This window comes from Engystomops pustulosus, chromosome 10 (assembly GCF_040894005.1).
Source record: "Engystomops pustulosus chromosome 10, aEngPut4.maternal, whole genome shotgun sequence".
Taxonomy (NCBI): domain Eukaryota; kingdom Metazoa; phylum Chordata; class Amphibia; order Anura; family Leptodactylidae; genus Engystomops; species Engystomops pustulosus.
Genome location: NC_092420.1, coordinates 16,679,011 through 16,705,421, shown reverse-complemented (window position 1 = coordinate 16,705,421; position 26,411 = coordinate 16,679,011). Strand labels below are relative to the sequence as shown.

Genomic DNA, 26,411 nt, shown 5'->3' with positions numbered 1-26,411 from the left:
CCAGTGTTTTGTTATTGGTGGAAGGCTTGAAATGATGGGATTATCCAATCTAAACGACCACCTGCATTATCTTTATTTGGGACCTCTTGATAGAATTTCAAAATTTGTGTCCAAGTGCCCTACAGCACCCCCACAGGCCAAATCATACATTACACATATTTAATCCATTAATTTTCCAGATTTTAAAGAGCGAGAGATGCTCTTTGTAGCAGATAAGGAGACTATAACTAGTTAGGGTTAAAAGATTCAACATCAACAACTGTTAACATAATAGAGAATAACATGTTTATTGTTGGGGGTCCAAATGCAGGAACCTACACCAGTAATAATTACAGGGGTCCTTTCACCCCAAATAGAAGGATCGACAAGTCAAGCATGCTGCCCCATTTGCAGAGAATAGGGCTATATAAAAGAGATGGAGTGACAAGGGGATAGGACCCCCTATTTTCACAAGTAATGGGGTCCCAGAGGTTGCACCAGAACTAAATACCCAAAGGATAGGGGTTATACTGAGCTATAGAAAGCCATTGACTAAATATATAGCTAAATATATGGTATCTGGCTGTTTAAATCCTTGGTCCCCCCTCCCAGATCTCAAGAGTAGGGGTCCCAAGCATCTTGTTCAGTTTCAAAGGTGGTTCCTGCTTCACCATAGTGTTTAGTTGTATCTACACCCTGAGGATGTGGATACAATAGAAAAAGGCAGAACATGGAAGGTCTCCAAGGAAGCTCTGGAAGGTTCGTTGATTAGGCACCAGGTCTCTATGAAGAAGGAACCTTCTCTGTGTCACAGTTCCAAATCACCACAATTTCCAGATTATTGGGTGATAATCCAGATTAAAGGAATTTCAGATTATACAATTTTGCTGGATAGAATTGCTTGGGTCTATTGAGAAGACAGTGGATTATTGTGTCCTCATTACAGTCAGTGCTGTCGGCTTTTATTACGTACATCAATTCTTTCATGAGGATTCTGCCTTTCAAATTCCAGCTCTCAGATGCGATATAATTACCGAGCCCCCAGGTTACCGAGGATAGAGCTGCAAATGAGCAGAGCACATCCGTACCCATGTGATGTGTAAACAGCCCGCCATCTGTTGCCGCTCTCTACTTCATACCCGGAGAGAAGGTTAACCCATATCTGAGGGAGGTCAGCCGCGCCAGGGCCTCAAACAATTACTCAACTTTTCTCTAATTAACTGCTGGACTCACTTAAAATCCCAGGATAAACCTGAGCCGAGAAAGAAAAATAGCAGCTCAGAAAGGAACAGTATGTAAAATCAAACCATATTGTGCACGTGTACCATTACCAATCCCCTTCCTATTGTTTTAAGGCTCACAGTCAAACAGGAACTGAAACATCCTGCAGGGAACTATTCAATTATTATTAGGCGGAATGCACAAGGCAACGCTGGGTGATATACAATGATCCCTACTTTTGTTGCACATGGCATCAGGGTATAACAATAAGAAGTGCATTAGTGCCAAGCTTATAAGGCCTAAGGGGGCACATCAGCTGCTGTGCTACATATTGTGGTTAGGGTTGCCACCTGGCGTGTATTTTACGGTTGCCGTTTTATTAAATTATTTTGAAACTTTTGGATTATGTCCCCTAAAACACTCCACTGTGTATATTACCCCTGCACTGCGACATCACTGTGCGCCTTTTACCCCTGCGTGCCTATTACCCCTGTGCCACGACACCACTGCGCACCTATTACCCCTGCTCTGTGACCCCACTGCGCGCCTATTTCCACTGCATGCCTATTACCCCTGTGCTTTGACACCACTGCGCGCCTATTACCCCTGCTCTGACACCACTGCGCGCCTATTACCCCTGCTCTGACACCACTGCGCGCCTATTGCCCCTGCGCTGTGACACTACTGCATGCCTATTACCCCTGCGCTGTGACACCACTGTGCGCATATTACCCCTGCTCCGTGACACCACTGTGCGACTATTACCCCTGCTCTGTGACACCACTGCACGCCTATTACCCCTGCTCTGTGACACCACTGCACGCCTATTACCCCTGCTCTGTGACACCACTGCGCGCCTATTACCCCTGCTCTGTGACACCACTGCGCGCCTATTACACCCGCTCTGTGACACCACTGCGCGCCTATTGCCCCTGCGTCGTGACACCAATGTGTATATTATTCATGTACTGTGACATCACAGTGTGTACATTATCCCTGTAATTTTAAGGTATGTCACATACTGTAGGTAATCTCCAGCCTGTTAGAAAAAAAGACTATGGAAAAAATAAGATATATCATCAACTTTTGACTGCAGTGCCTTGCAGTACAAAAATTTGGGGGGAATGAGTGATCTGTCAACTGTCCTTCATTTTACATTAAACCATATACATACAAAATGTGTCACGGAAATAAAAAGGAAATACACAATAAATTGGTGATGAAACAGAAGTAAACAGACTGTTCTTGTTAGGCCGTCACACGCTGCTGCTGACATAACATCTTACTCAATAATTCAAACCATCTCCGAGAAAGGCCATGGCGTTCGGTTCGTGATTTTCTAGCAATATTTCAAAGTGAAGACCAGAGAGGAAACTGTGGACATTGAACATGTCTGAACCACGATTCTCAGATTACATTGGCCTTTACTAGAATGAAAATCAGAGACCGAGAATGACCTGAAGATAAAATGATGGCGGTAAAGATGAACCAACGCCCAAAACTATTACTTCCAGGATCCTCAAAATGACTTGTCCCACCATGAACCGGTTTCCAAGAAATAAAATTGTTGGACGTTTAGAAAACTGAAAACTTTGGTGTAGCCCATTACAAAAAAACATCACACATGCCCAACCCTTCCTTCCCCGATACTTCTACAACTCCTACTGCAAAGTGGCATGGATATAACTTGACTCAAGTTTTCATCGTCCCTGTGATTGGTCGAATCTCTTCCCTCATTGGTGTGGTGAAAATTTAAAGCAATTGGCTGACGTTTAGCTATCTGATCGCTGGGCACCAATGGTGATGGAGGTCCTGTCGCTCCTAATTGAGGCCCTTCCTTCAATGTTTGCAGAAGTCCTGGCACACACAGACACCAAATGGAGTGGTTGGGCCCAAAATCTACCGGCTGCTCCATCGATTAGGAAGAAACGGAAGCCTGTAGTCTTCCGGTTCTTCACTGAACAGTCATTACCATAGATAGGGTTACCATTTTTAGAAATAAAAAATAATAACAACCACTGGGGGCCTATTAGGTCCATAATCCTTAAGAAATTAAAAAAAACAAAACAAAAATATAATCCCTATAATCAAAAATACACAATAGACAATAGAATTCCAGGCTGGTAACAACTCTTCCTTTTATCTGTCTTCGACCTTCCTTTATTTCATTAAAGGGTCACATTTTTGATGGTTGCCCCTTTTGGTTTAGCAACCAAAGAACCTTTAAATCCCTGACCCCATTACAGCTACATAACTACCAACTTCTCATTGGTCAAGATTAGGGAAGTAAAGTCCACTCCAGGACTGCTAATCGCAACTCTCTCTGGATCTAAAAAAATAACAATATATTACTACTGGATATGGCAACATTCTAAAAGTTCACCTCCGGCAGCAGAAAGTTTAGGTACACCCCCAAGTTTATGGCAGCCTTTGGCCTGACTCTTTCTGGGCCCAGAAAAGACATTTTTTAATATGGGACAATCAAAAAGTAACTGCAATTTTTTTTAAGTCTCACCAATTTTACTACAAGACTTCCAGTACATTGCTTAGAGCAAAGATGTGCAAGCTTGACCCCTACTGCACCCTATGGAACTTACCCCATCGACCCAATAGGCAGATCCCTACTGATACCTTGGATACATGAAAAGTCAATGAACAGAACATACCTATAAGGGTGATGCCACACATGGCGTTTTGAACCTGTTTTTGGTCCGTTTATAAGCAGTCAGTCCAAAAACGCATGCATTTTACTTAAAAACTGGTTCAAAACGCCATATGTGGCATCACCCTAAGTCATAAAGGGGTTGTCTGTGGGTTAAAGAATATGGCTAATTTCTTTCTTTTCAGCAACACCTGACCATGGTTAGTGCTGGTATTGCAGCTCAGCTGTAAAGAGAGGAATGGATCATAACCCCACGCTACCCATGGTGAGGGGAGAAGCCATTTTCAGAAGAAAGCAGACATGTTTTCACAGGTCAGGAGAACAGACAAGTCCTCTTTATAGAGTCTACCCACAAATCACATGCGTTTTATGCTTGACCGTTACCATACTTCCGGAATTTAAAAACACTGAATTATCTAAAACTGCTTATTTTAACAGATTCCCTCCATTACGTTTTAATTCCGATGAACGATTTCACCCTTTACAGCCAGTGAGCCATACGGAAATCCCTCCAGTTCAAGCGAACATTTTCATCTAGATGCTTTATAGACTTAAAGGGGTTGTCCAGGTTATGAAAAAGATTACTGCTTAATTAAAAAAAAGAGCTCCTCCCCTTACCATAGTAAGTATCTGGAATTGCCACGAAGCTCCATTCATCTCTACACAGCTGAAATGCAACACCAACACAAACCATGGTGTGGCGCTGTTTGTGCAATACAGCAGCCAAGTTTTTCAACCTCAAGACAACCCCTTTAAATTTACACCCTACACACACAAAGCCGAATCAAGCATGTGACTAGTCGCATTACACAACTGCAGATGCAGCTCTGGATGTGACTTGTGCGCAAGACTAGTTCCATGTAGTTAATACTAAAGAAAAAAAAATTTTTTGTTCGGACCAGAACCCATTGTTCATCTGGAAGCCATGCGGACAATGCGCTACTGTTCTATGTTTATCTCAGCAAACAACTATCACATTTATTACCTACGGCCTCATGACAGTCAGGCACCTTCCCTTCAGGCTTATTATATTGCATCAAAAAAAATTTTTTGTATAATCCGGTTTACTTATTACATTTCCGACAATGTAACTCGTTCTTAAATATTTGATTTGTGTTATTCAATCTGCAGAAGCCGTGAGCCGCAAATCAGCACAAAGCGACATCGCAACCCGTTACCGAGCTATAAATTCAGCAGTCGGACGCCTGTAATACGGCCAAATTATTGCATCTGTAGGAATTCTTTTACAAATCTCAGCCCAGAGGCAATCTAATGACCCGAGCTAACGTCACTATTAGTCTGGGTCATTAGGCCTGCATCCAAGGTAGCACTTGTGTCCATATTACATATGCCAGAATAAATGAATGAGGCCTGAAGACAATCTGTCAGCAGTTCTAACCCAGCAAAGTATAAAATAGCAGCTCTAGAAATATGTAGCAGCAGGGTTGTAAAAAAGTTCATTTATATTCCCAACTCTGTTTCTGCAATTGTACTGGGGGTGTACCCTCACACTGCTGTTCTCTGTGCATTGAGAGGCTCCACAGTCCCTCCTTCTGCTCTAGTTACTACCTATAGCAGTGGTGGCGAACCTTTTAGAGATCCAGTGCCCAAAATGAACCCCAAAACACACTAGCTTTTCCCAAAGTACCAACACAGCAATTTAGGCAGTAACAAACTTATTGCTAGCAGAATTTTGGAGCTCCAATCCGACCCTGTCCACACCTTTTCACTCCTCGGACAGGACCAATCAGCACAGGATGGGTCACTTTAAAATAGCAGAGCACTACTTGGTCTGCCTGAGACTGCAGGAAATGCCATGTCTGGCAAACTCTGTGCCTGGGAGACAGCCTGTGTGCCCACAGAGAGGCCTCCGTGTGCCATCTCTAGCACCAGTGCCATAGGTTCGCCACCACTGACCTATAGTATGCTTCAGGTTGAATACCTTACTACAGCAGTTGTTTAGAGCAATTGGGACTATGAAGCAGCTTACTGCACAGAGCAAAGCAGTGTGAAGACAACCCCCAATGCACCTGAGAAACTAGAATCCTGGTTTTTAAATTTATGTTTTGCAATCATTTACAGAGTTATGATGAAGTAGACCTCGCGGTCCGCTATCCTACACTGTCTGCAGTTTTGTAGGGTCAATATCAGACCTTCATTAAAAGGGTTTTTCCAATTTCAGCAAATATTGTTGTCTAGTGAAAAGTTATACATTTTGCCAATGTACTTTCTGTATCAATTCTTTTTGGTTTCTTAGATCTCAGCTTCTTGTCCCTCTATAGGAAGCTTCATTGTTTGCTTCCTGTGGATAAAATCCACTTCGTGGTCATGTGACATTACTCCAGGTGCACTGCCTTTTAGATCACTGATAATGTATTGTCACATAGGCGCACAGCTCATTATATCCCTGGTCACGTGATGTCACACAGGCGCACAGCCTCGTCATATCCCTGGTCACGTGATGTCACACAGCCTTGTCATTTCCCTGCACATGTGATGTCACACAGGTGCACTGAATGTTAGATCCCTAATAATGTATTGTCACATAGGAGCACGGCCTTGTCATATCCCTGCAATGTGATGTCACACAGGTGCACGGCTTGTTATATCCTTGCACATGTGATGTCACACAGGTGCACGGCTCATAACACAAAGCTGTGATTATTCCCTATGAATACCAACAAGCACCTGGGTGACATCACATGACCAGGGATCGGTTCTTTACAACAGGAAGTAAACAATTAAACTTCCTTCTGAATGACAGCAACCAGAGATCTAGGAAGCACTGAGGAGTTCATACAGCAAGCACATTCGAAAACTTTAGAAACTTTCATTACAGATAGATAACTCCTTTAAATTGTAAGGTAATACAGTAATAGCATGTACTCTCTGAATTCCTATAGTATATAGGTTAATGTACACACAAATGTGTAATTTTACTTTAATTTATGCCATTATCAATAGAAACAGTAGGGCAGATCCAAAAAGTTCAAAAAGAAAAGCACTGCTGTCCATTGCAACCAATCAGAACTCAGCTTTCATATTACCAGAACAGTTAAAAAAATGAAAGCCAAGCAATGATTGAGAGAATTCAGTGCCCTCTACTTGTATGCCCACGGTACCCACAAATGTCCCTCTATGACAAGGTGCAGACTACACAAAAATGGGGACACCTTCAGAAGCTACAGAATTTTAGCAGAGATGGAAGCGCCTCAGGGATGTTTAAAGGAGCCGCGCTGGGTCTTATCAATCATCCTAATACATTCCATTCAGGCAGTTACCATACACCATAAAGTTTTATAACACGGATGTTATGTCAGCAGTATAAACAACAACCGAAACGAGAAGTAAATCGAGCAGATCTATGGGAGTCGGATGAGTTATGGGTGCAGGATTTGGTACGCAGAGGGATCGCTGCAGTAAATAGTTCTCCATTTCTATATTTAGTAAGGGAGTGCTTTGCCGGGATGAGGCTTTGTGACTGTTTAAACGGGTTCTTTAGGACTAAAATATTTAGGACCCGCAAGATTCGGTCTCCCCACTCCTTACCAAGTACATCACCGTACATAGTATTGTGGTTGTGCTTGGTAGTGCAGCTTAGTTTCATTCATTTGAATGGGGCCCAGTAGAAAACAGGTGTGCAATGGATGCAACAGTGCAGGTTTGTAAAGCGCCAACATTTTATACTTTATCAATCGGAGGACAGCACCTACATAATCAGAAAAAAAAAAAATTGACCAAGTGGGCACGTTTTCTCAGCATTGAATCGGAATAATCCACTGTCAAACTAAATTCAGGGGAAAAAAAGGCACCATACTAAAACCACTGTACCATCTACAAGGTCCATACAAATGGCTGTGATTACTCAATGATCTTCTGGTCCTGTAAAAGGTACAGCAGATGACATCTTCCTTAGTATGGAGTCACACTTTTCTTTTTGTAGGAATGAAGGTCATGATAAAAAAAAAATAAAAAAAAAAGCCACCAAGGGATAACCTTCCCTAGACAACAGTGAACCAGTAGCCAAATCCCACAGCCGTTGCCATCCTGGACAGGGAAGAACTCCAACAAAACCTACCCAAAAGGATCAATAGGATTGTGGAATTCCGATAATCCCATGAGGATCTCTTAAAGTTGTCCCAAGTTATACCCTTTTCAATGGATAGGATAAATAGCTGATCAGGGAGGGTCCAACTGTTGGGTCTCCCACTGAACAGGGATTTTGTTTTTGCCAATGAGTGAAGCATCTGGACGATCATGTGCCCTATTGTTCCATGCCATTGTATACAAATGAAGGAAATCGAGTGCGCGACTAAGCTATTTCATAGACATGCTCGTCCTACCGCTCCACCCACTAGAGAGATGGAAATTCTCATTCTCTTATTCAGTTCTCATAATTGGTGGAGGTACCAGCAGGTCGTCCCTCATCTATCAGATAAAAGGGGTTCTATGGTAATGGGACACAGTTGTAACACTATTGCACCCAAGGTGACAGGAGCAGCTAATTGTGCATGCGCCAGCAACTGTATTCATCTCTATGGAAGTAATGGAGATAGTGTGGCTTTCTCCGCCAGCACCAAAGAGATGAACAGAGCAGCCAGCACATGTGCCACTGGCTGCTCCGGTCATCTCAGTGCAACAAGGGTACAACAGACCTTCATTCTGGCCATCACGGAGACGCCCACTGACCAGCAAGTTAGCACCTATCCATAGGATGGAGGTCACTGGACAACCCCTTTGATATTTTTATATGTGGTCTACGTAAACACACGAAACAAAGGGTTACAAAATCAAATAGAGCGAGACATTCCCTTTACGTGAACTGAAAGTCTACACAGGAAAATTGCTGCTCCACAAAAGTCCTGAAAGCTTTGCGGCTCTAAGAGGTAAAGACTTGGTGGAACACTTAGAAATCAAGTGACGGGTGAAACTAAATTGCATCAACTCGTAGCGCTACAAGTCTGAGCCTTAGGACAGACAGCAAGTCAAGTGCACAAATGCTTCCCATGTGTTTGAGGTTAAAAGAAAAAAAAAAAAAAAAAAAAAACATCTTTGAAAGCTTAACGCGGAGATGGCTCAGAGCGGTCTGTCACATTTAGTAATGTCTGTGGGATGAAAAAACAGCTCAGAACAACTCAAAGTGTTGAGAAAACACGTGCCAACCTCTACCAGCCACACAATAGGATGCCACTGCAAGCTTCCAAGGTTTAACCACGGATGTAAAAACACTTGTACTGGGGAGAATTATCCCTCCAAGGACAACAAAATTCATCAAGAACCACTTCATGGTGTAATCTCCCACCACTAGAACATCTTTAGGCCGGATCTACACCCGATTTTGGCTAAAATTCCCGTTGTGTGACCAAAGGTCACCATGTCGTCCTGCAACTATTTTACCAACATAGAAGAATGGAGTAGCGTTGAAATTCCAAGTCTAGAAAGTCACAGTCATAACATCCTCAGGATCACAATTGTCAATCATTCAAGATTTGCTTTGCTGAAACGCTTTCCAATTTTTCCATAAGATTCTATTCAAATCCGGATCTATTTGTTAGGAACCAAAATAGTTTTCATTTTCATGGAAATTCATATATCACTCCCTCTAGTCTTCTAAAACATTGGTATTTGGAATAAGAAGCTCCAATCTAGTTGTACAAAGTGTTTTTAAATGTCCAATTTACCCAAAAACAATGAGAGAAGCCTAAAGGAGGTGGTGCAATAATGGAAATCATCAGAAGTCCAATGAAATCAGTGGATATTTTACTATTATTATCGTGTATACATTCCTCCATAGCAAATCACAAAAAATTGGGGGCCTTAATATTGCCATACTTGTGGCAGAACCTGGTACTGCACATTCTATAGACCAGTGGTGGCGAACCTTTTAGCGGCCGAGTGCCCAAAAAGACACCCAAACCCCCCTTATTTATCGCGAGATGCCAACCAAAAATTAACTTACTGCTCCCTTACTTCAACAATCATATTGGCCTCCTGAGGACAGCAACACAGTAGAAAGATGGAAAATTTGCATCATTTTAGTTTCCAGTGTCTCTCTGTAGACATGTAGGGCCAGCAGGAGGTCCTCCAAAGATAATTCGGCCTTGTCTATTTATTCTCCCTCTTCCTACAGTCCCAAGTAGTGAAGTAAGTATCAAAATATGACAGAAAGCAGCATCTTTTAAGTTGCTTGGAACTGCAGGAAGATTGTTCGAGTCCTGTCTGGTGTGCTGGGGCGATGGCCCGGGTGCCCACAGAAAGGGCTCTGAGTGCCACCTCTGGCACCCGTGCCATAGGTTCGCCACCACTGCTATATACCAATGGCTGTGATTTAAATGTGTTTGGATAAACAACAACGATGGATCAATCCCTTTGTCCTACTGACTGCACAGGGGCTTCCAAAAGGTCGGACCCCCATTGTTTACACAGAAATGCCATCAATTTAAAGTCCCAGACATCACCTTTAATAATTAATACTAAGTCTATTTACAATATTCAATAAAAGATGTTATTTATCCCACACTTTGTTCTCCTCTTTGGAATAATTCTTCAGAAAAATAATCTCAATGCTAAAAAATCTTGGCACGTGTACAGATTAAACACACGAGAAGGAAAGGTCAGACTGGTGTCTTTTATAACATGGAATTTCAATCCTGTGTCGTAGATATTGCTGCGATGGTGACTGCGGAGGAAGGGGAGGACTCTGCGGCAATTACAACCATCTGAAATCACTTTGTGGTTGGGTTTATTTTTCTGTAATCAGGACGGACTAGGTTTCACCGTCAGCCCCGCTCTTCATCCCGGCCAGGACACTGAGGTAATAGTGCAGGACTGTTTAATAGGCTCAGCCGGTGTCATGTCTCATATCCATGATTGATGACTCCACTAATAGTAGGTTACCCAAATATAGATCACAGATACATCAGAGACAGTCAAAAAATTATTTTGTTTCAATTTTATCATAAGGAATCTTCAGAGGTTCTAAAAGGTAAAGCATTAACACAGGAAAATAAAGGGGTTGGCCACTTAACCTCATGGTTTTTGTAACGTCGGGAGGGGCAGAATTTTAACAATTAATTTACCAATATACAAGTTACATACAAGATGGGTTCTTTAGGTTTGTTTCTAAGTTGAATTTGTATGCAAGTCAGAATACGTATATTTTATAATTGTAGCTCAGGACAAAAATAATTATTCCCAGTGACAATTGGATTTTCACAATTATGTAAGGTTATTAATAAAACTTTGTTGCAGACCATTACAGCTGATCATTGCAGCCTGGGACCAAAGTAAAGCATCCAGAGAGCTTCACCATAGGTAACAGCGGGCAGAGAGGCCCTTCTGTAACTAGGGGCTGTCTAAATGGGGGGTCCCTAAAGGGGTTTTCCCACTAAACAAGTTAGGCCCTATCTACAAAATGGGGGGGGAGGGGTCTCCGTGATCATGAGAATGGGGGGACCGATGTACCCCAGCTGGAATCCTCGTCGTTCCCCGAGATGGTTCCATGGTTGGGCTGCCCCATGTATCTCTATAGAGCTGAATGGGGAAGCCCTGAGGGGTCAACTGGGGCACATCAGACCCCTCATTCTAGTGACCTGTGGAAGTTCCATCACTGAGACACCCACCAATTAGCAAGTTAGACCCTATCCTGTGAATTTGCAGGGGGCTGTTTATGCCAAAAATCGTGGCCCATCGTTCAAATTTTAATAACCGTAGGGGGGAGGCATTCTTTGAGATTCATCCTGTATACAGATTGCCCATCACTCAATAACAGCTAACACGGCTCCAGTTAAAAGGGGATGTTTTCGGCACTTGCAGCTATCCATAGAAAAAAAATCTGATATTACAGGTCTGCCCCCAGTGCACTTGGCTCCTCTGCTCCTCTTAAACACCAATACTAGGGTCTGCAGAGGGGGACCTATTTGGGCTTCACAAAGATTAGGTTGGTGGCGCTACAGAACTTTGGAGGGAGGCCATTTTAAATAGGGGGGGGGATTTAATATGAGTAAAGAGGGGAAATTATGAGTGAGTGAGTGAGTGAGTGAGTGAGTATTCAACAGGCAATTTAATTGGGAGTGTACAGCATTAGGCCCGTTCCACACTTGCATGAACTCGCAACGCATGCTGCCTGGATCGCGCGGCCCGACCGCTGCAAACCGGGACTGAACTCAGCATGTCAGTTCAGGGCAGCATGCGTCACAAGTGTGGAACGGGCCTTATACTATGTTGAGGCCCACTGAGAGGGGTGTTATTCTCTATGGAGGGGTGCGGTTATTGCACCCAAGGGCTAAATTTTACATCACACTACATACAGTTATGAGGGGGTAGCTATAGTTCTAGCTATGCCCCTCCCCCCATACTCTGACAACACTGAGTCATCCTAGGCACAGAAGGACTCTACTCTTCCAAAAGTTCTGAACTCATCGGTTGCTATAACACAAAATTAGATTCCAAAATATAAGAAGAGTAACAGTTTTCATGGGAACACTAGCAAGGATACTTTTGTAGGCAACCAATAACTTCACATTCTGATCTTTCAAAGTAGAATGAAGATAAGAGGGCTCCTTCTTATTGGAGTTGTATGTTACTCAGCACCACCTGCTATGGAGGCAACATTAGGCCCCTGGGCCATTATCTGGACGACCTATTAAAAATGAAGCACCACAAGGGTGTATAGTAACCCAGCACGAAAAAACACTGATAACAGCGCAATGAGGATGACCTACAAAATAAAGCTGAGCTTTGTGAGATAGTGGAAGGCTTGAAAGAAGGATAAAAAGTCTTGTTTATTCCAAATCCTGCTGGCAGATAAAAGATTACAGTGTAAAGGAGAGTGGAGTACGGATTCCTGCAACACTTCTACTAATCTCCATGGTTTGTAGCGGTTATAGCATCTATTCTGCCTAGGAAAGGCAACTGTTAGTTGTGTTGGTGTCACATAGTCGGGCGTTTCATCATTAAATTCATTGCAAAGATCATAAAAATATAAGTTATACAATTTAGTTACATATTATGCTGCCACCTAGTGTTTAGAGTGTATAGCAATGTGCACATCCACCTAATGACCAGAGAGCTGGTGGACACACATGCTCAGTCAGTCATTCTGTATGCAAACCGGTCTCTCGCTAGTGATCTGTACAGCAGCCAATAGGAACTTCTTGACCTGCTTGTCAGGAAAGGAGCGGAGTCTCTATACAGAACAAGGAAGCAATGAGGGATTATACTGAGAAGGATGTGGATTCTGTCCAGAACCTGCCCCAGCAATCCAGATTAGCAGTATCATGCCAAATGAGTGGGAATATCATGTTTCTACTTCCAATGTCCATTATGAGAGTCGTTGATGAATGGTCATTTTAGAACTGAATTTATATTTTTTTAACGTTTTTTTACAATTCTGTGTTCTGTTATCAAGCAGTTTGCTTTTAGGCATGTTAGATCCCTTCTTAGTGGTTATTGAATAAAATACCGAAACTACAGTGACACATACAGGCAGTCCCTGGGTTATGTACCCGATAGGTTCCATAGGTTTGTTCTTAAGTTGAATTTGTATGCAAGTCAAAACTGTATATTTTAGAATTGTAGTTGCAGACAAAACATTTTTTTGCCCCTGGAAAATTGGAATTTCCAAATTTTTTGCTGTAATGGGACCAAGGATCATCAATAAAGCTTCATTACAGACACCTTACAGCTGATCATTGTGGTCTGGGACTATAGTAACATCCAGAGAGCTTCAGCAGAGGTCACAGTGGGCAGAGGGGGGCGTCTTTAACTAGGGGTCGCTGTAAGTCGGGTGTCCTTAAGTAGGGGACCGCCTGTATTCACAAAGGCAAAGCATTTGGAAGGTGGAGAGAGGGAACATTGTAATGGTCATAATATACAAATTTGGAAAAGATTAACCCTTTGAAAGATGAATTTAAGGAATAAGTATAATAACTATAAGATGCAGATAAAGATTCCTAAAATATTCCTCTATTCGTATGATCCCGGCCTCCCCTTTCTAGACTAAACTGGATATTTCCTCTATAGCAAAGGAATGAAACAGCCCAAAAATTCCAGGGTGTAACTTTACATTCCATGTGATTCTAAAGCTACGTGACCCTGCATTTTCCACATGAGAGATCCATCCACGCTGGTAATTTCACAGGCTCCAAATGTGGAAACCGAAAAAAAAAAAAAATACCCTCTATAAAATGCCAGAATAGTAAAGTTATCCATCACTGGGCGCTGGCAAGGCTTAGCTTAACAACATCAGGCTCATCATCTCATCCCAAAAAGGAAGCAGGAGCGCGATGCTGGCTGGAGAACCAAACAAGAGGACAAAATTAGGTTACTGCGAGGGGAGCTGTACAAATGACTCAAAGGCACGAGGTCTGCCGCACTTAGACGAAAAACTTAGAGAAAATCCTTCTTTGGAGTAAACAGAGTTGATATAAGACTAGAGGATAGATTTCTGCAGCATTAAACAAAAGAAAACTTCAAAATATTACAAATATTAGCAAAATATTTCTGAGAAACAGCACCACTCTAGTTCACAGGCCACCTCTGGTACTGCGGCATGGCTTCATCTAAGTGAATGCCCAAACACAACTTATGTGAAAAAGTGACACTATCCAATGGGGGTTGCAAACAGCGCCACAGATGGCCACAGGTTGTTAGCAGTATTGCAACCCAACTGCTTTAATGGAGCAGGTGTAAAGCATCAATATATTCTTGTGTATATAACTTCATAGCATAGGGATTACATCTAGGACGTTCCTGAATACATTGCTCGACTTAAAGGCAGAAAATGGAGTTTATTGCTCCCTGTGGTCCCCCGGATCTCAAGGACCCCAAGCAATTTGGTTACTTTATGGGTAAATCCACTGTCTGCAGAGAAGTGCATAATAGCAATACCAATCACAGCCACTATAGAATGAACAGCGCTGTAACTGGTCAGCAGTGATTACTGAATCCTGCAGTTTCTTTAGGCCACGTTCACACATTGCATTTACATTACGGAATATTATGCACCTAATTGTTGGTGCGTCGGCTGACAATGACCTGATAAGTCATCAGTGATCTTAAATCCCCCGAAAATCCCTATCATTTGCACAATTTTTTTATGTCATCTTTCCAGCAGGAAGAGGTTAAAAAAAAAAAACACTTTATAAAAACACATTAAGACACAGAAATTAAGATGCCTGAATGTTTTAACGGTCAGGTGCTAAATTCCTGCTCCATTTGCATCTTGTCGCTGGATATTTATAATACACATTAGCATCAGGATTGAAATTCATCTGGATTTCCCTCCCCGTGTAACTACAGGAATATATCAGCCGGATATCAAGCTGCTTCCTCCAGACATTAAACCCAGAGATCGTAGCATTTTTTTTTTTTATAAATCCAAAATCTCCGCACGGCTGTAACTTCCTACCTTTCTCACTCCAAAGTTCCCACTTTTTGGATTTCCAGAAAGTCATTTTTGGGGGATATTTATATTTGGAAATTTAGCCAGAGCTAAACCAGATTGTGAATGGGTTTGGGGCTGACATCACTGGGATGAAGCACAGTTGTATCTAATTGCACAGAGGTCCTGGGAGTAGCAAAAAGCTGGGGTGGATGTGGGGAGCTAAAGATTTTTAGGATGCGGTCACACAGTGCGTTTTGGTTGCGTTTTCATTGCGTATCTGATTGTATAATCCTACACAATGGCTAGGCCCTATAGTGCGTCAGTAAGGCCGGCAGCACACATGGCGTTTTTAGGCCGTTTTTTTTGGGCCTGCACCTGCTTTGGCAGGTCATGTGATCATCACTAAGGGTGAAGACACACGTGGCGTTTTTAGGCCGTTTTTGGGCCGTTTTTAGTTAGTGCGTTTTCACATCGTTAAAAACCGCAGGCGTTTTTGAAAAACGCCTGCGTTTTTTGAAAACGCATGCGTTTTTGGCAGGTTTGACCAATTATCTTAATTCAAACCTGCCAAAAACGCAGGCGTTTTTAATGATTTAACTAAAAACGGCCCAAAAACGGCCTAAAAACGCCACGTGTGTCTTCACCCTAAGTTGGGCTGTAGTCGGTTGGTTGCAGTGCAGTCAGTATGGCCGATGCTGTGGTAAGTTATCACACATCATTACTATGTTAACAGAGCACGACAATCTGTTAGATCATCGCTGGGAGCAGAGCATGAGAGGGAGGAGCTGCTACTGAAAACTGAGAGATCATGGTTGTTGTAGTGGTTGATGGTGGCCATCTTGGAAATAAATCTGCCTACTTTAGAAAGACCATAATATTTTGTGAATTATAAAAGCAAACTATTGAAGCTCAATTTTGTATATGAAAATGTACATACTGTAACTATAATCAGGGTCGGCTGTAGTTTTCAGTAGGCCCCTGGGCGACAGAGCCTCAGCGGGCCCCTTTGCAGTGAACTCACGTGTCAGCATTCGGAAACTACAACAGTCTCCTGTTTCCTAAAATATTTCCTAGTTTATCATCTAGCCCCTTCATGGTTATTTTATTTAGGCCCCCCTCATACCCTTTGGATTCATTAGATAAAGCCCCATCACCCCCATGGAATCCTTGTGGACAGCCTGTGTGGGCCCCCCAGCAGCTCTGGGCCCTTGCACTTGCCCAGGTTTGCCCAGTGCTGGTGCCGACCCCGACTATAAAATCAGATGAGTCCTACTGATACCTACAACAATTAACTAGCTGAATAGGGTATGGCACTCCAACAAGTGCTGGATCCTCTTCATTGTATTCTAGGAACAGCGCCATTCATCTGGTCGTGGCTGTGCCTGGTATTACAGTGCAATTGACATAAGTGGCAATAGGCTGCAGAGAGCCTTGCTCCTAGGCACAGCAGATACCCAAATGTATAACAGGACTTCCATCATGTTATAGAAGTGACCAACCTGTGCCAAAAATATCAGCACTGTCTCTTTACACTACACTATAGAAATGGTTAATGTGGTCCAATCAGGTAGGTGTAAAAGCTGAAAATTACACTGCGGGCAGAGGCCGGATGGTTTGGGGCTGTTAAAAAGCAGATTGGTGATCCTGATGAGGTATAAGATTGTAGGATGTGGCAGGAAATATGGTTTGTGGTATGAACTGAGGATATGGCAGTGATACAAGTCCGAAAAAGTGGTGTGGATATAGAGTAAATAGATCCCACAATGTGGAGTACATGGCTCAGAGACAAACTCTCTGCTAGAAGAAAATTGGGAATTCTGCATTCTTCCTTAACCCCTAATGAAAATAATGGGGAAAGGATCATTTATATATAAAAGCTTCTTGGGCCTCAGTAATATCATATGGAAATGTTTAAGACTGGTGCAATTATGTGAATTATGCACAAAGCTTACGCTTAAGATTTGTCTTTCAACACCATCTCATTTTAAGGTCCAAAATTATGAGTTGGTTAATTCTGCAAAATATCTTTAGGGTGTGTTACTGTTGCACAGCTCCAAAAACTTTGCCAAGACATTAGTTAAATATAAAAAAAAAATCTGCATCTACCTCTAAGGGAAGATTGGTAGTTTAAAGGGAACCTGTCAGTTAAACTAACCCACACTAACTAATCATATATTTGAAAATTGCCATTATTCAGCAGTACAACTATCCCTATATTGTTCCTCTACATGCCTGTAATGCTACACAGTTTGTTCATAAGGTTGACTCAACATATATGCATATTCATGTTGTAGCTGTACCTCTAGTTCCTGATCAACAGGGAATGTGCTTTCTATTCAGCCGTGTCAACTTGGCTCTGCTACATCATTCACCCCGCTCTCAGGAATGAGAAAGATGTTGGCTGTGTGTGACTTGTTATGGAGTATTCCTGAAGGAGGGGTGAATGAGGGGGTTAAGAGAGATGCTGGCTGTATGTGACTCACTGAAAGAAATCAGCTCCCTTATTCACCCCTTCCTCAGGAATTCTTTTCAGTGAGTCACTCAGCCAGCATCTCCTGAGGGAGGGGGGAAATGAGCTGGAGACACGACTGAGCAGGAAAGATCTCAATGGGGGTCATTTACTAAGGGCCGATTTGCGTTTTTCCGACGTGTTACCCGAATATTTCCGATTTGAGACGATTTCCCCTGAATTGCCCCGGGATTTTGGCGCACGCGATCGGATTGTGGCGCATCGGCGCTGGCATGCACGTGACGGAAATCGGGGGGCGTGGCCGAACAAAAACCCGACGGATTCGGAAAAACTGCCGCATTTAAAAAAAAAAAAAATGTGTCGCGGAGCTTGCACTTACCTTCACTCAGCCCGGCTCGGTGTATTCCAGTGCGTTCCAGGGAACTTCAGCGCAGCAGCGCCACCTGGTGGACGTCGGAGGAACTGCCTTAATAAATCCCGGCCGGACCCGAATCCCGCGCAGAGAAAGCGCCGCTGGATCACGAATGGACCGGGTAAGTAAATCTGCCCCAATGTGTCAAACTCAGCTCAAAGGAAAGGTGATGATTGGACTCACATGGGGTCATTTGCATAGATGGTGAGTCAACTTTTAAAACAGACTGTGGAACTTTTTATGCATTGGGAGGAACAATATAGGGATAGTTATATTACTGTATAATAGCAGTTTTCAAAGATGGTAGTGTGGGTTTGTTTAACTGATTGACCCCTTTAATGCATACAGTCCTATTATTGAGGTTTTGGACCATATTGGACCCTCTTACAGATGTGTGTACTAGGGCCATGAAGCTTTAAGTTACACCAGTAAAATTATGATGGTATAAAAATGAGTCTACATTTATATATGTTATTGTCCACTTCACAGTGAAGATGAAACCCCCAATACTTTGGAGTCAGTGCCACCGATAATAAAATGTGAGAACATCCTGGATGATAAGGTCCCCAAGTTTGGACTGCAACATCATCTACAGAGTAATCTCAAGCAAGTGGCAGAATAGAGATAAAATCCCTATGCTTTGCAGCATTACCATAAAGTGCTGGACTGAAAGATGCACTAATCTGTAGACTTCAACCATACATTCTCTGTTGAATCAGGAACACTAAGCCTCGAATAACTTCCTCATTGCCTCTGATATTGCTGGCACCGAAGAGGTTATTCTTCTTGGAAGGAACGTAGCGTAAAGAAACAAACCACATATGCAAATACTTTGTGCATGGCACCACTGTTTACATTGGAGGGGAATATAATGCTGGCCTCTGGTGAAGGAAACTATAGTCCCCGAGCTGGTATGTCTAGTATCACTGAGAGTGTGAGGCTTGTGACAGATATAAACAATGTCACCAGGCCGGTTTCGATGACAGTACAACACTTGAGGCATTGAGAATACAGAGCTCACGGAATGTTCTTTTTTTTGCGGTTCTTGGATGAAAGAATGTAAAGGGTTCTTACCATATTTTCTCCCAGCTACTTACCCAACATTAATGCACCCTCCACCCTCTTGAAAAATAACTAAAAAACTTATAACAGTAGAAACCAAACCCTCTCTATGATCAGACCATCTGTAGTATGCTCATGTCCTGACCAAAAGCTTTCACACCGATCTCCTCCTTGGCTTATAATTTTCCCCCCAAACCTTCCAAGCACAAGATGTATCATTGCAGTTTACGCAAGTTTAGGGTCTTCAAAACATCTCCAAATTGCTGCATTTCCCAAATTGCACTCATTGGGGCACATTTACTTACAGGGTGACCAGAGTTCACAGAAAGTGCATTGTCTGACGATAATGCACTGTGCTGCGATTCACTAAGATCACGCGCCCGATATCCTGCACGTGTCACTTCCCCGCTCAGGTCCGACAGAGTTCACCATCTTTTTAGTGGTGCATCTAAGTGCTAGGGCTTACGACACAATTTAAAAGTTAAATCCCGCGCTCAGGCCGAATCAGTTGGATCGCCCCCTAATTTGTGTCACATGGAAGACAGAAAAAGGCTTGCATGTGCTACAATCCCAGTGCACACACTTCTTCACACACCTCTTAAATACCTGTGCAAGCCGTTTTAGCCCCGAAAAAGGTACACAGACCCGAGAAAAGCGCAGCTTTCCACCGTTAATAAATGAGCCCCATTGTGCACGTTTATCCCAACACCCTCCAAATTTATCATCTGAACCCCCTTGTGGACTTATGAAGTGAAACTTTTTAAAAAGTTGCAAAGTTAGGTGAGAATCAACTCCCTATTTGTGCAGTTAGACTGCAAAACTAGATGTGAATAGAGTTGAGCGGACCAGTCATTTCCTTTCAAGTTCGCTGCACAACTAAGATGTATTGGCAGCCAAACAGTCCCCCCTCTGGCCAATCACAGACCCAGCTAGTTGTTAGGGGCGGCAATTTTTCGGATCGGCTATTCCACCACCTATCCGGCAATTTGTCTGGGTTCCACCACCGAACCACAAACTTGAACGGGAACATCAGGTCCGCTTATTTATAGTTGTGACTTTTATGCCACAAATGCACTTAAAAAAAACAACACCTCAATTGCCAATATGAAGCCACATATATCAAGATGTCTAAGCCACTGTAAAAAAAAAAAAAAATCAGAACTGCCAAATCGACAAATAAATCTCCAAAGACGCTCCAAAACAAAAATGGTAGTAAGATACCTACCTAATAATCAATCTGCCCCACTCTCCTTGGCCAACTCTGATCACATTATGGAAAGATAGATAATCTACCAGGCACCTCTTGTGGTGTTCCATCTTCTCTAAAAACTCGTGCATGTTGGACAACTTTTGTTCACCCAACATCAGAAGAGTGATAGGCCCCTTTAACACAAACATATGATTTCTCCAGTCCTGTATTTCTGTGCTGTATGAATTCATATATATATAGCCATTTAAAACTTAGGTGGCCTGGCAAAGATGGCTGACTATTGGTTGGCTGACAAAATGCTGGATCCTGCATATAGTACATACACACGGCACCATACAGTGCACAACCCTATGCAGCATGTATACAACACATATTTTAAACGTTCCCATAGACTTCTATGGGGCGTACGGAACTGAAATACTGGAGAAAATAGGGCATGCTCTATAGTTTTTTACGTCTTGCTCATGTTACGGTGGACAATACGACCACTTAAATGGATAGCCCTATTGCCCATTGAAATGAATGCGGCTGTATGAGATCCTTATGAAAACGGCAGGGTACAGGTAGCATATGGCCGCTTTCATGCATTTAAGAGACCCAAGTTGGATCCCGATTAGTACTGTTCCTGATAAAATCGGTTAGGTTAAAGGACTATGCATTTTAGGCTCAAACCTCTGGTCCACTGAATTCTACCATGTTATTTTTGTCTTGTGTGCTTAGTATTTCTAGGTTATATTTTCCTACACGTACACAGCCGAGTCATGTTTCTACCCCTGGAGCACCGATACACTCTTCAAACATTTGGTCTTATCTAAAAGCATTACGGTAAGTTCTCACAATGTATTTGTTGGTTTGTTCACACATGGTAAAAAAATAAATAATGAAAAAATTTGGACGACCAAATTTTGAAAAAATTCTCTTTTAAAAGCTGAAAGAATCAAAAAGTTAAGACATTTTTTTTTTTTATCAACTTCTTGCAGCGGGTGGGTTGTATTACTGAATAAAAGGGGGTCTGGTGGTCTAGAAAAAGGTGGCCATTTTTAAAACACATGACGATACTTCTCATGGTGGGCTAATAAGTATAATCCCTCACCCTAAATTTTGTCAAAGGTTGCATCTCCATTTCATTGATGTAAATAGAGGTTAACTGCAAAACCATATACAGCCTGTGGGTAGTTGTGGTGCTGATTCTAAAATAAATAACGTAAGCTATGTTTTTGCATATGATATGCAATGAAAGCAAGATTCAATGTAGAAGTATGTTCTACTACACTCATTAAAAAAAAATGAAAAAAAAAAATACATAGAGTTTTATTGAATTTGACAAAATCAAAAGTCCAATGTCTTCCCAATTCCGGAATAAACTGTTCTCACTGTACATACAACTGCTATATTGATCTTAGGATCCGAGATTATAGTGTTCAGGAAAGATGATAACACCCTAAGTGAAGTACAGGTTAAAATAATAACGTAAGGTGCTACATACAGAAGATCCGCGAGTAAGAGAGAACAGACCTAAAATGGGTTAAAGTCTGCAGAAAGAGAGAGCGAGAGGGAGATAGAGTTTCTATAGAGGCTGACAAATGTAATCTGGTCAAGTTAATATTTAAAAGATCCTTTTTACATTCCGGCAGATGGCAAACAACATTCTCTTCCATCTGAGCGTTAACCCATTGCCAGGCTGACGATGTGCTATAGGATCATTGTCACAAGCTGCAATGTGTGTTATCGACCTTTCCTGGGGACGTATTAAGGATCTGTTCATCCAGAAGAAGAGTCTTTAATGACAACAGGCTCAACCGGTGTCTGCTCTCCTCTATGTTTCCTCTTCTGTCGAAGGCCTTCATACAAAGTCTACGGACTTTTGGTGGGATGGGAAACTTGTGCTTTTGAGGCCTTTGTGTTGTTTGGTTGAACTTTTTGATGATGAGTGGACACCTTTACTCTTTGTGCAAATCAGAAAATATAATGGGGAAGATTAATTATGCCTTGAATTACCCCGCCAGTATATGGGCTTCTCTAATCTGCAAGCCACTTTGGGCATCTTGGGTGGGGAGCAGAGCGGACAGGGGCATGAACGCCCAACCAGCCACATTTATCAGCCGAGACTTTAGCAAAAACCTCCGCCAGATCTGGTCTACAGGTTGGAAATGGTGGACTTCCACCAAAAGGCCTTTTAGAAAATACGGCATTGGACCGACAGCTGGGGAAATTTTAAGATAGTCGTCCAGTTTTAATTCATTTCCCGAATGTGGCAGAACTGGTATCGGTTTGCGTCCACATCACAGTACAGTGACTTCATGTATATCCATCAGTTGTCTCAATCCAGGATGGGGTTCAGCTACAATACCAAGCACAAAGAGACAACAGCACTCATCTGAGCTACTGAAAACAGGAAGCCCAGACAACTCCTTTTAAAAAGTAGGGGGTCCTGTAACAGGTTTTGCACTTGGGCTCAACAAGTAAGTCTCCCAGCTCCCAAATTCCTCCACAAGCAAAAAACAACATTTGGGCAAATTTACTTACCTGGTCCTGTCGCTATCCCTGTTCCGGACGGTCCGATGAAGATGAAGTCCGGCGCGATTCACATAGCTTGTGCGCCCGATTTCCTGCATCTGTCGCTTCCCCGCCGGAGTTCACCTTCTTCTTCCCGGTGCTTGTAAGTGCGTGTCTTGAACACAATTTGAATTTTAAATCCTGCGCGTAGTCCGAATCCGTCGGGTTGTCAGATGCCCCCACCCCCTGATTTGTGTCGCATGAAAGTCGGCGATCGCGTGCGCCAAATATCCCTGTTAAATGCGGCGCAACACGGAAATCGTCGGCAAACCCGACGAAAATTTGGTCCACGGACCCTTAGTAAATGAGCCCCATTGTGTGGTTGTTTATAACTTTTTAACCAAGTTGTGTTGCTGTAGAGCAACAGCAAATGATAATTTTAGTGCACTGGGGGTGGGGCAATATTTGCTGGTGCACCCATTTTTTTTCTATTTATGCAGCCTAGCATTGAAAAGTGCAACCCTTCACACAATGTTTGACATACCATAAAGAAAAAAAGTCATTAAAATATATTTTAAAAAATGGTGCAGTCCAACCCCCACCCCATGCACCAGAAAGCTCATTTGCATAAAGTGAAAACAGAATTTTCATCAAAACAACAGATCACTGAGAAATGAGAAAGGTATGTCTGATAAACTTTTACAGGACCCGATTGGTAACACGATGTACGAGTAGGAGACATACCGGGAGAATAGTTGATGGCCAAAAAAGCTTCTATTGAGGTTCATAAGGATCAAAGATTTTCTGTAGCCAAATCTAGCTGATATGAATTCAATGTCCCTTAAACTATTTCACTCTCTGCAATTCAGGAAAAAAACCTTCAGTCTGAAGCGTTGAGAAGTGATTTGTTGCCGTCAAGACTTTGCTGACAAGGACACTCCGAAACTTTGGTGTTCTACCACTGAGGAAACTGCATAACAATTTTCTAAAAGTCATTAGAACTTTCAAAGAGTCGTAAGATTTATAGCTATATGCAAAGCTTTACAACTAGCTCATCCATAATTATGTATAATTGCAGGAGAGGAATCGAGGGAGGGGGGGGGGGGATGGGCACTAATATAACAAGCCACTAAGGTCTACGAGGAGATTCAACACGTGTGGAGGGGGTTCCTACTCAAGGTCACACCAGTCTAGCAGTTTTCTCTCTCGCACCTTTTTTTAATTCTCTGTTTTACAACTCAGAATAAATTTCTTTATAGCGACAATTTCTCAAAACGAGGAAAGTCTGACCTCGAAATTCTTTACTTATAATAAGTCTTATAATTTAGCTGCAGAATCCATTTTCATACCTACACATACATCCCACATATTGGGGTACATTTACTAAGGGTCCGCAGACCGCATTTCCGTTGGGTCTCCCGACTATTTCCGATTTGTGCCACATTTAACAGGGGTTTTTCGCGCACCGATCTGATTTTGGCACAATCTTTCATGCGACACAAATTGGGGGGCTTGGCCATCGGACAATCCAACTGATTCGGCCTAAGCACAGGATTTAACATTGCAGATTGTGTCGCAAGACATGCACTCACATACACCGGGATGAAGATTGTGCGCCGGAGTTCACCATCTTGGTGAATCGCACCAGACTTCATCCATGTCAGACAGTCCATAAGTAAATGTGCCCCATTGTCCCACTGCATTTCAACCCATGTCCATAAGAGCTTTCAAGACCTGCAGTTTTCCTAGGAAATGTGTTATATAAGGAGGGGGGGGGGTCTTAGAGTAAAATCATCCCTAAATTGTCCAGAATAAATTGCTACGAAATTGTGGCTCTTCCTTTACAGAACAGAGCATGACCATGTATTTATTTGGACCAGAAAAGCTCCCAAAAGTTACAATCGGGCTAGCTTCACCACCACAGTACATGGTGGCTGGACAAAAAAAGTCGACCAAGACTGGTCCTCCTTGAAGGATTAGGCATGTTGATCTCTGTGTTCTTGATATATACATCGAAGATGTTTTCTACACAACCTACCAGTATGTTTTTGGAGTGTGGGAGGAAACCGGAGGACTCTGAGAAAACCCACACAAACATGTAGAGAACATACAAACTCTTTGCAGATGTTGACCTGAGTGGGAATTGAACCCAGGACCCCAGCACTACATGGCAGAAGTAGCCACAGTGCTGCCCATATGAAATAGCAAAGTCACCCATAATTTTGCAGACACTTTTTTGTGCTATATCAGAGTGTAACAACTCAATGGAGACAGAAACTCTGTTGCCTTGGTTGGGTAAGTAGAGCTCTATAGATTTATTGACCAGGTACAGCAGTCGCTTTTCCTGGCTTCCACGTCTAACATGATGTCAATGTTAACGCGATGCCCAAAAAATATGTAACCCAGCATTGGGTTTAAAGAGAACCTGTCTTTGGAAATGTCATTTTTAGCTGTTCTAAAACCCTATTCTATGCTGATTTTGAAAATGCCTTTGTCAGCATTCTGAATGCTGACGCTACTTTATAGAACTTTGTTTCACATTACTTACTCCCTGCCAGCAGCGTGTGATTAGTCCCAGAGAAAGGCGGGTTTACACTGCAGCAGCCTGTGTCTTAGTCACCTCATGCATTCTTGATCTCCTCCACACATATGCCCCTCTCTCTGCCACTTCCTTCTTATTGTCATGTGCATGGAGTAGGCATGGGAAGGGGATGGTGTTGAGTAAAGCAAGAATGTATGAGTAGACTGAGACACAGGCACACAGCCTGCAGCTTTCCAACCCATCTTCCCAGAAATCACTAAATGCTGCTAGCAGGGAGCCAGGTAATCTGAAATAAAGTTTTATAAAGTACGGAAATGATTCAGAATTCTGACAAAGGCCTTTTTTAAAATCAGCATAGCATAGGCTATTGGAACCTGTCACCAGCTAAAAATGACATCCCTGGTGACAGGTTCGCTTCAAGCTACTGGCCCTATATGTTGGACATGAATAGTCAGCATACCTGGTGCCCTCTGCTGTGCCCCATCTCTACCATTTGGTTATCTTAAAAGGTCCAATGAACTAAATCAAAGACAGACTACAAGTTCAGGGCGAGGTGTCTGTAATGTACAGGCAGTCCCCAGGTTACGTACAAGATAGGTTTCATAGGTTTGTTCTTAAGTTGAATTTGTATGTAAGTCAAAACTGTATATTTTATCATTGTAGATCCAGACAAATTTTGTTTTTGTCCCAGTGACAATTGGATTTTCAACATTTTATTGCTGTAATGGGACCAAGGATTATCAATAAAGCTTCATTACAGACACCTTACAGCTGATCACTGCAGTCTGGGACTATAGTAAAGAATCCAGAGACTTCACCAGAGGTCACAGAGGGCAGAGGGATCCGTCTATAACTATGGGTCATCTGTAAGTCGGGTGTCCTTAAGTAGGCGACCACCTGTATAGATAGATTCCATTTTGGGAGAGACTTGTTCAGGAAGATGAACAAAGAATTGGGAACCGTTGCAAAAC

General features: G+C 42.5%; 1 protein-coding gene across 9 annotated transcripts in view; it reads right to left on the bottom strand.

The window, feature by feature from the left end:
• MAGI1 (membrane associated guanylate kinase, WW and PDZ domain containing 1) overlaps nt 1-26,411 on the bottom strand; it is a 351,260-nt gene that overhangs the window by 296,360 nt on the left and 28,489 nt on the right. The window contains exon 1 of one of the 9 annotated variants that reach the window (XM_072127800.1): nt 15,273-15,420. The exons of the other annotated variants lie outside the window; for them this stretch is intronic. Coding sequence (XP_071983901.1) covers nt 15,273-15,318 — 46 coding nt within the window. The 5' untranslated portion in view covers nt 15,319-15,420. Of the gene's footprint in view, nt 1-15,272; nt 15,421-26,411 lie in introns of those variants that run through there. 9 annotated transcript variants of the gene reach the window in all.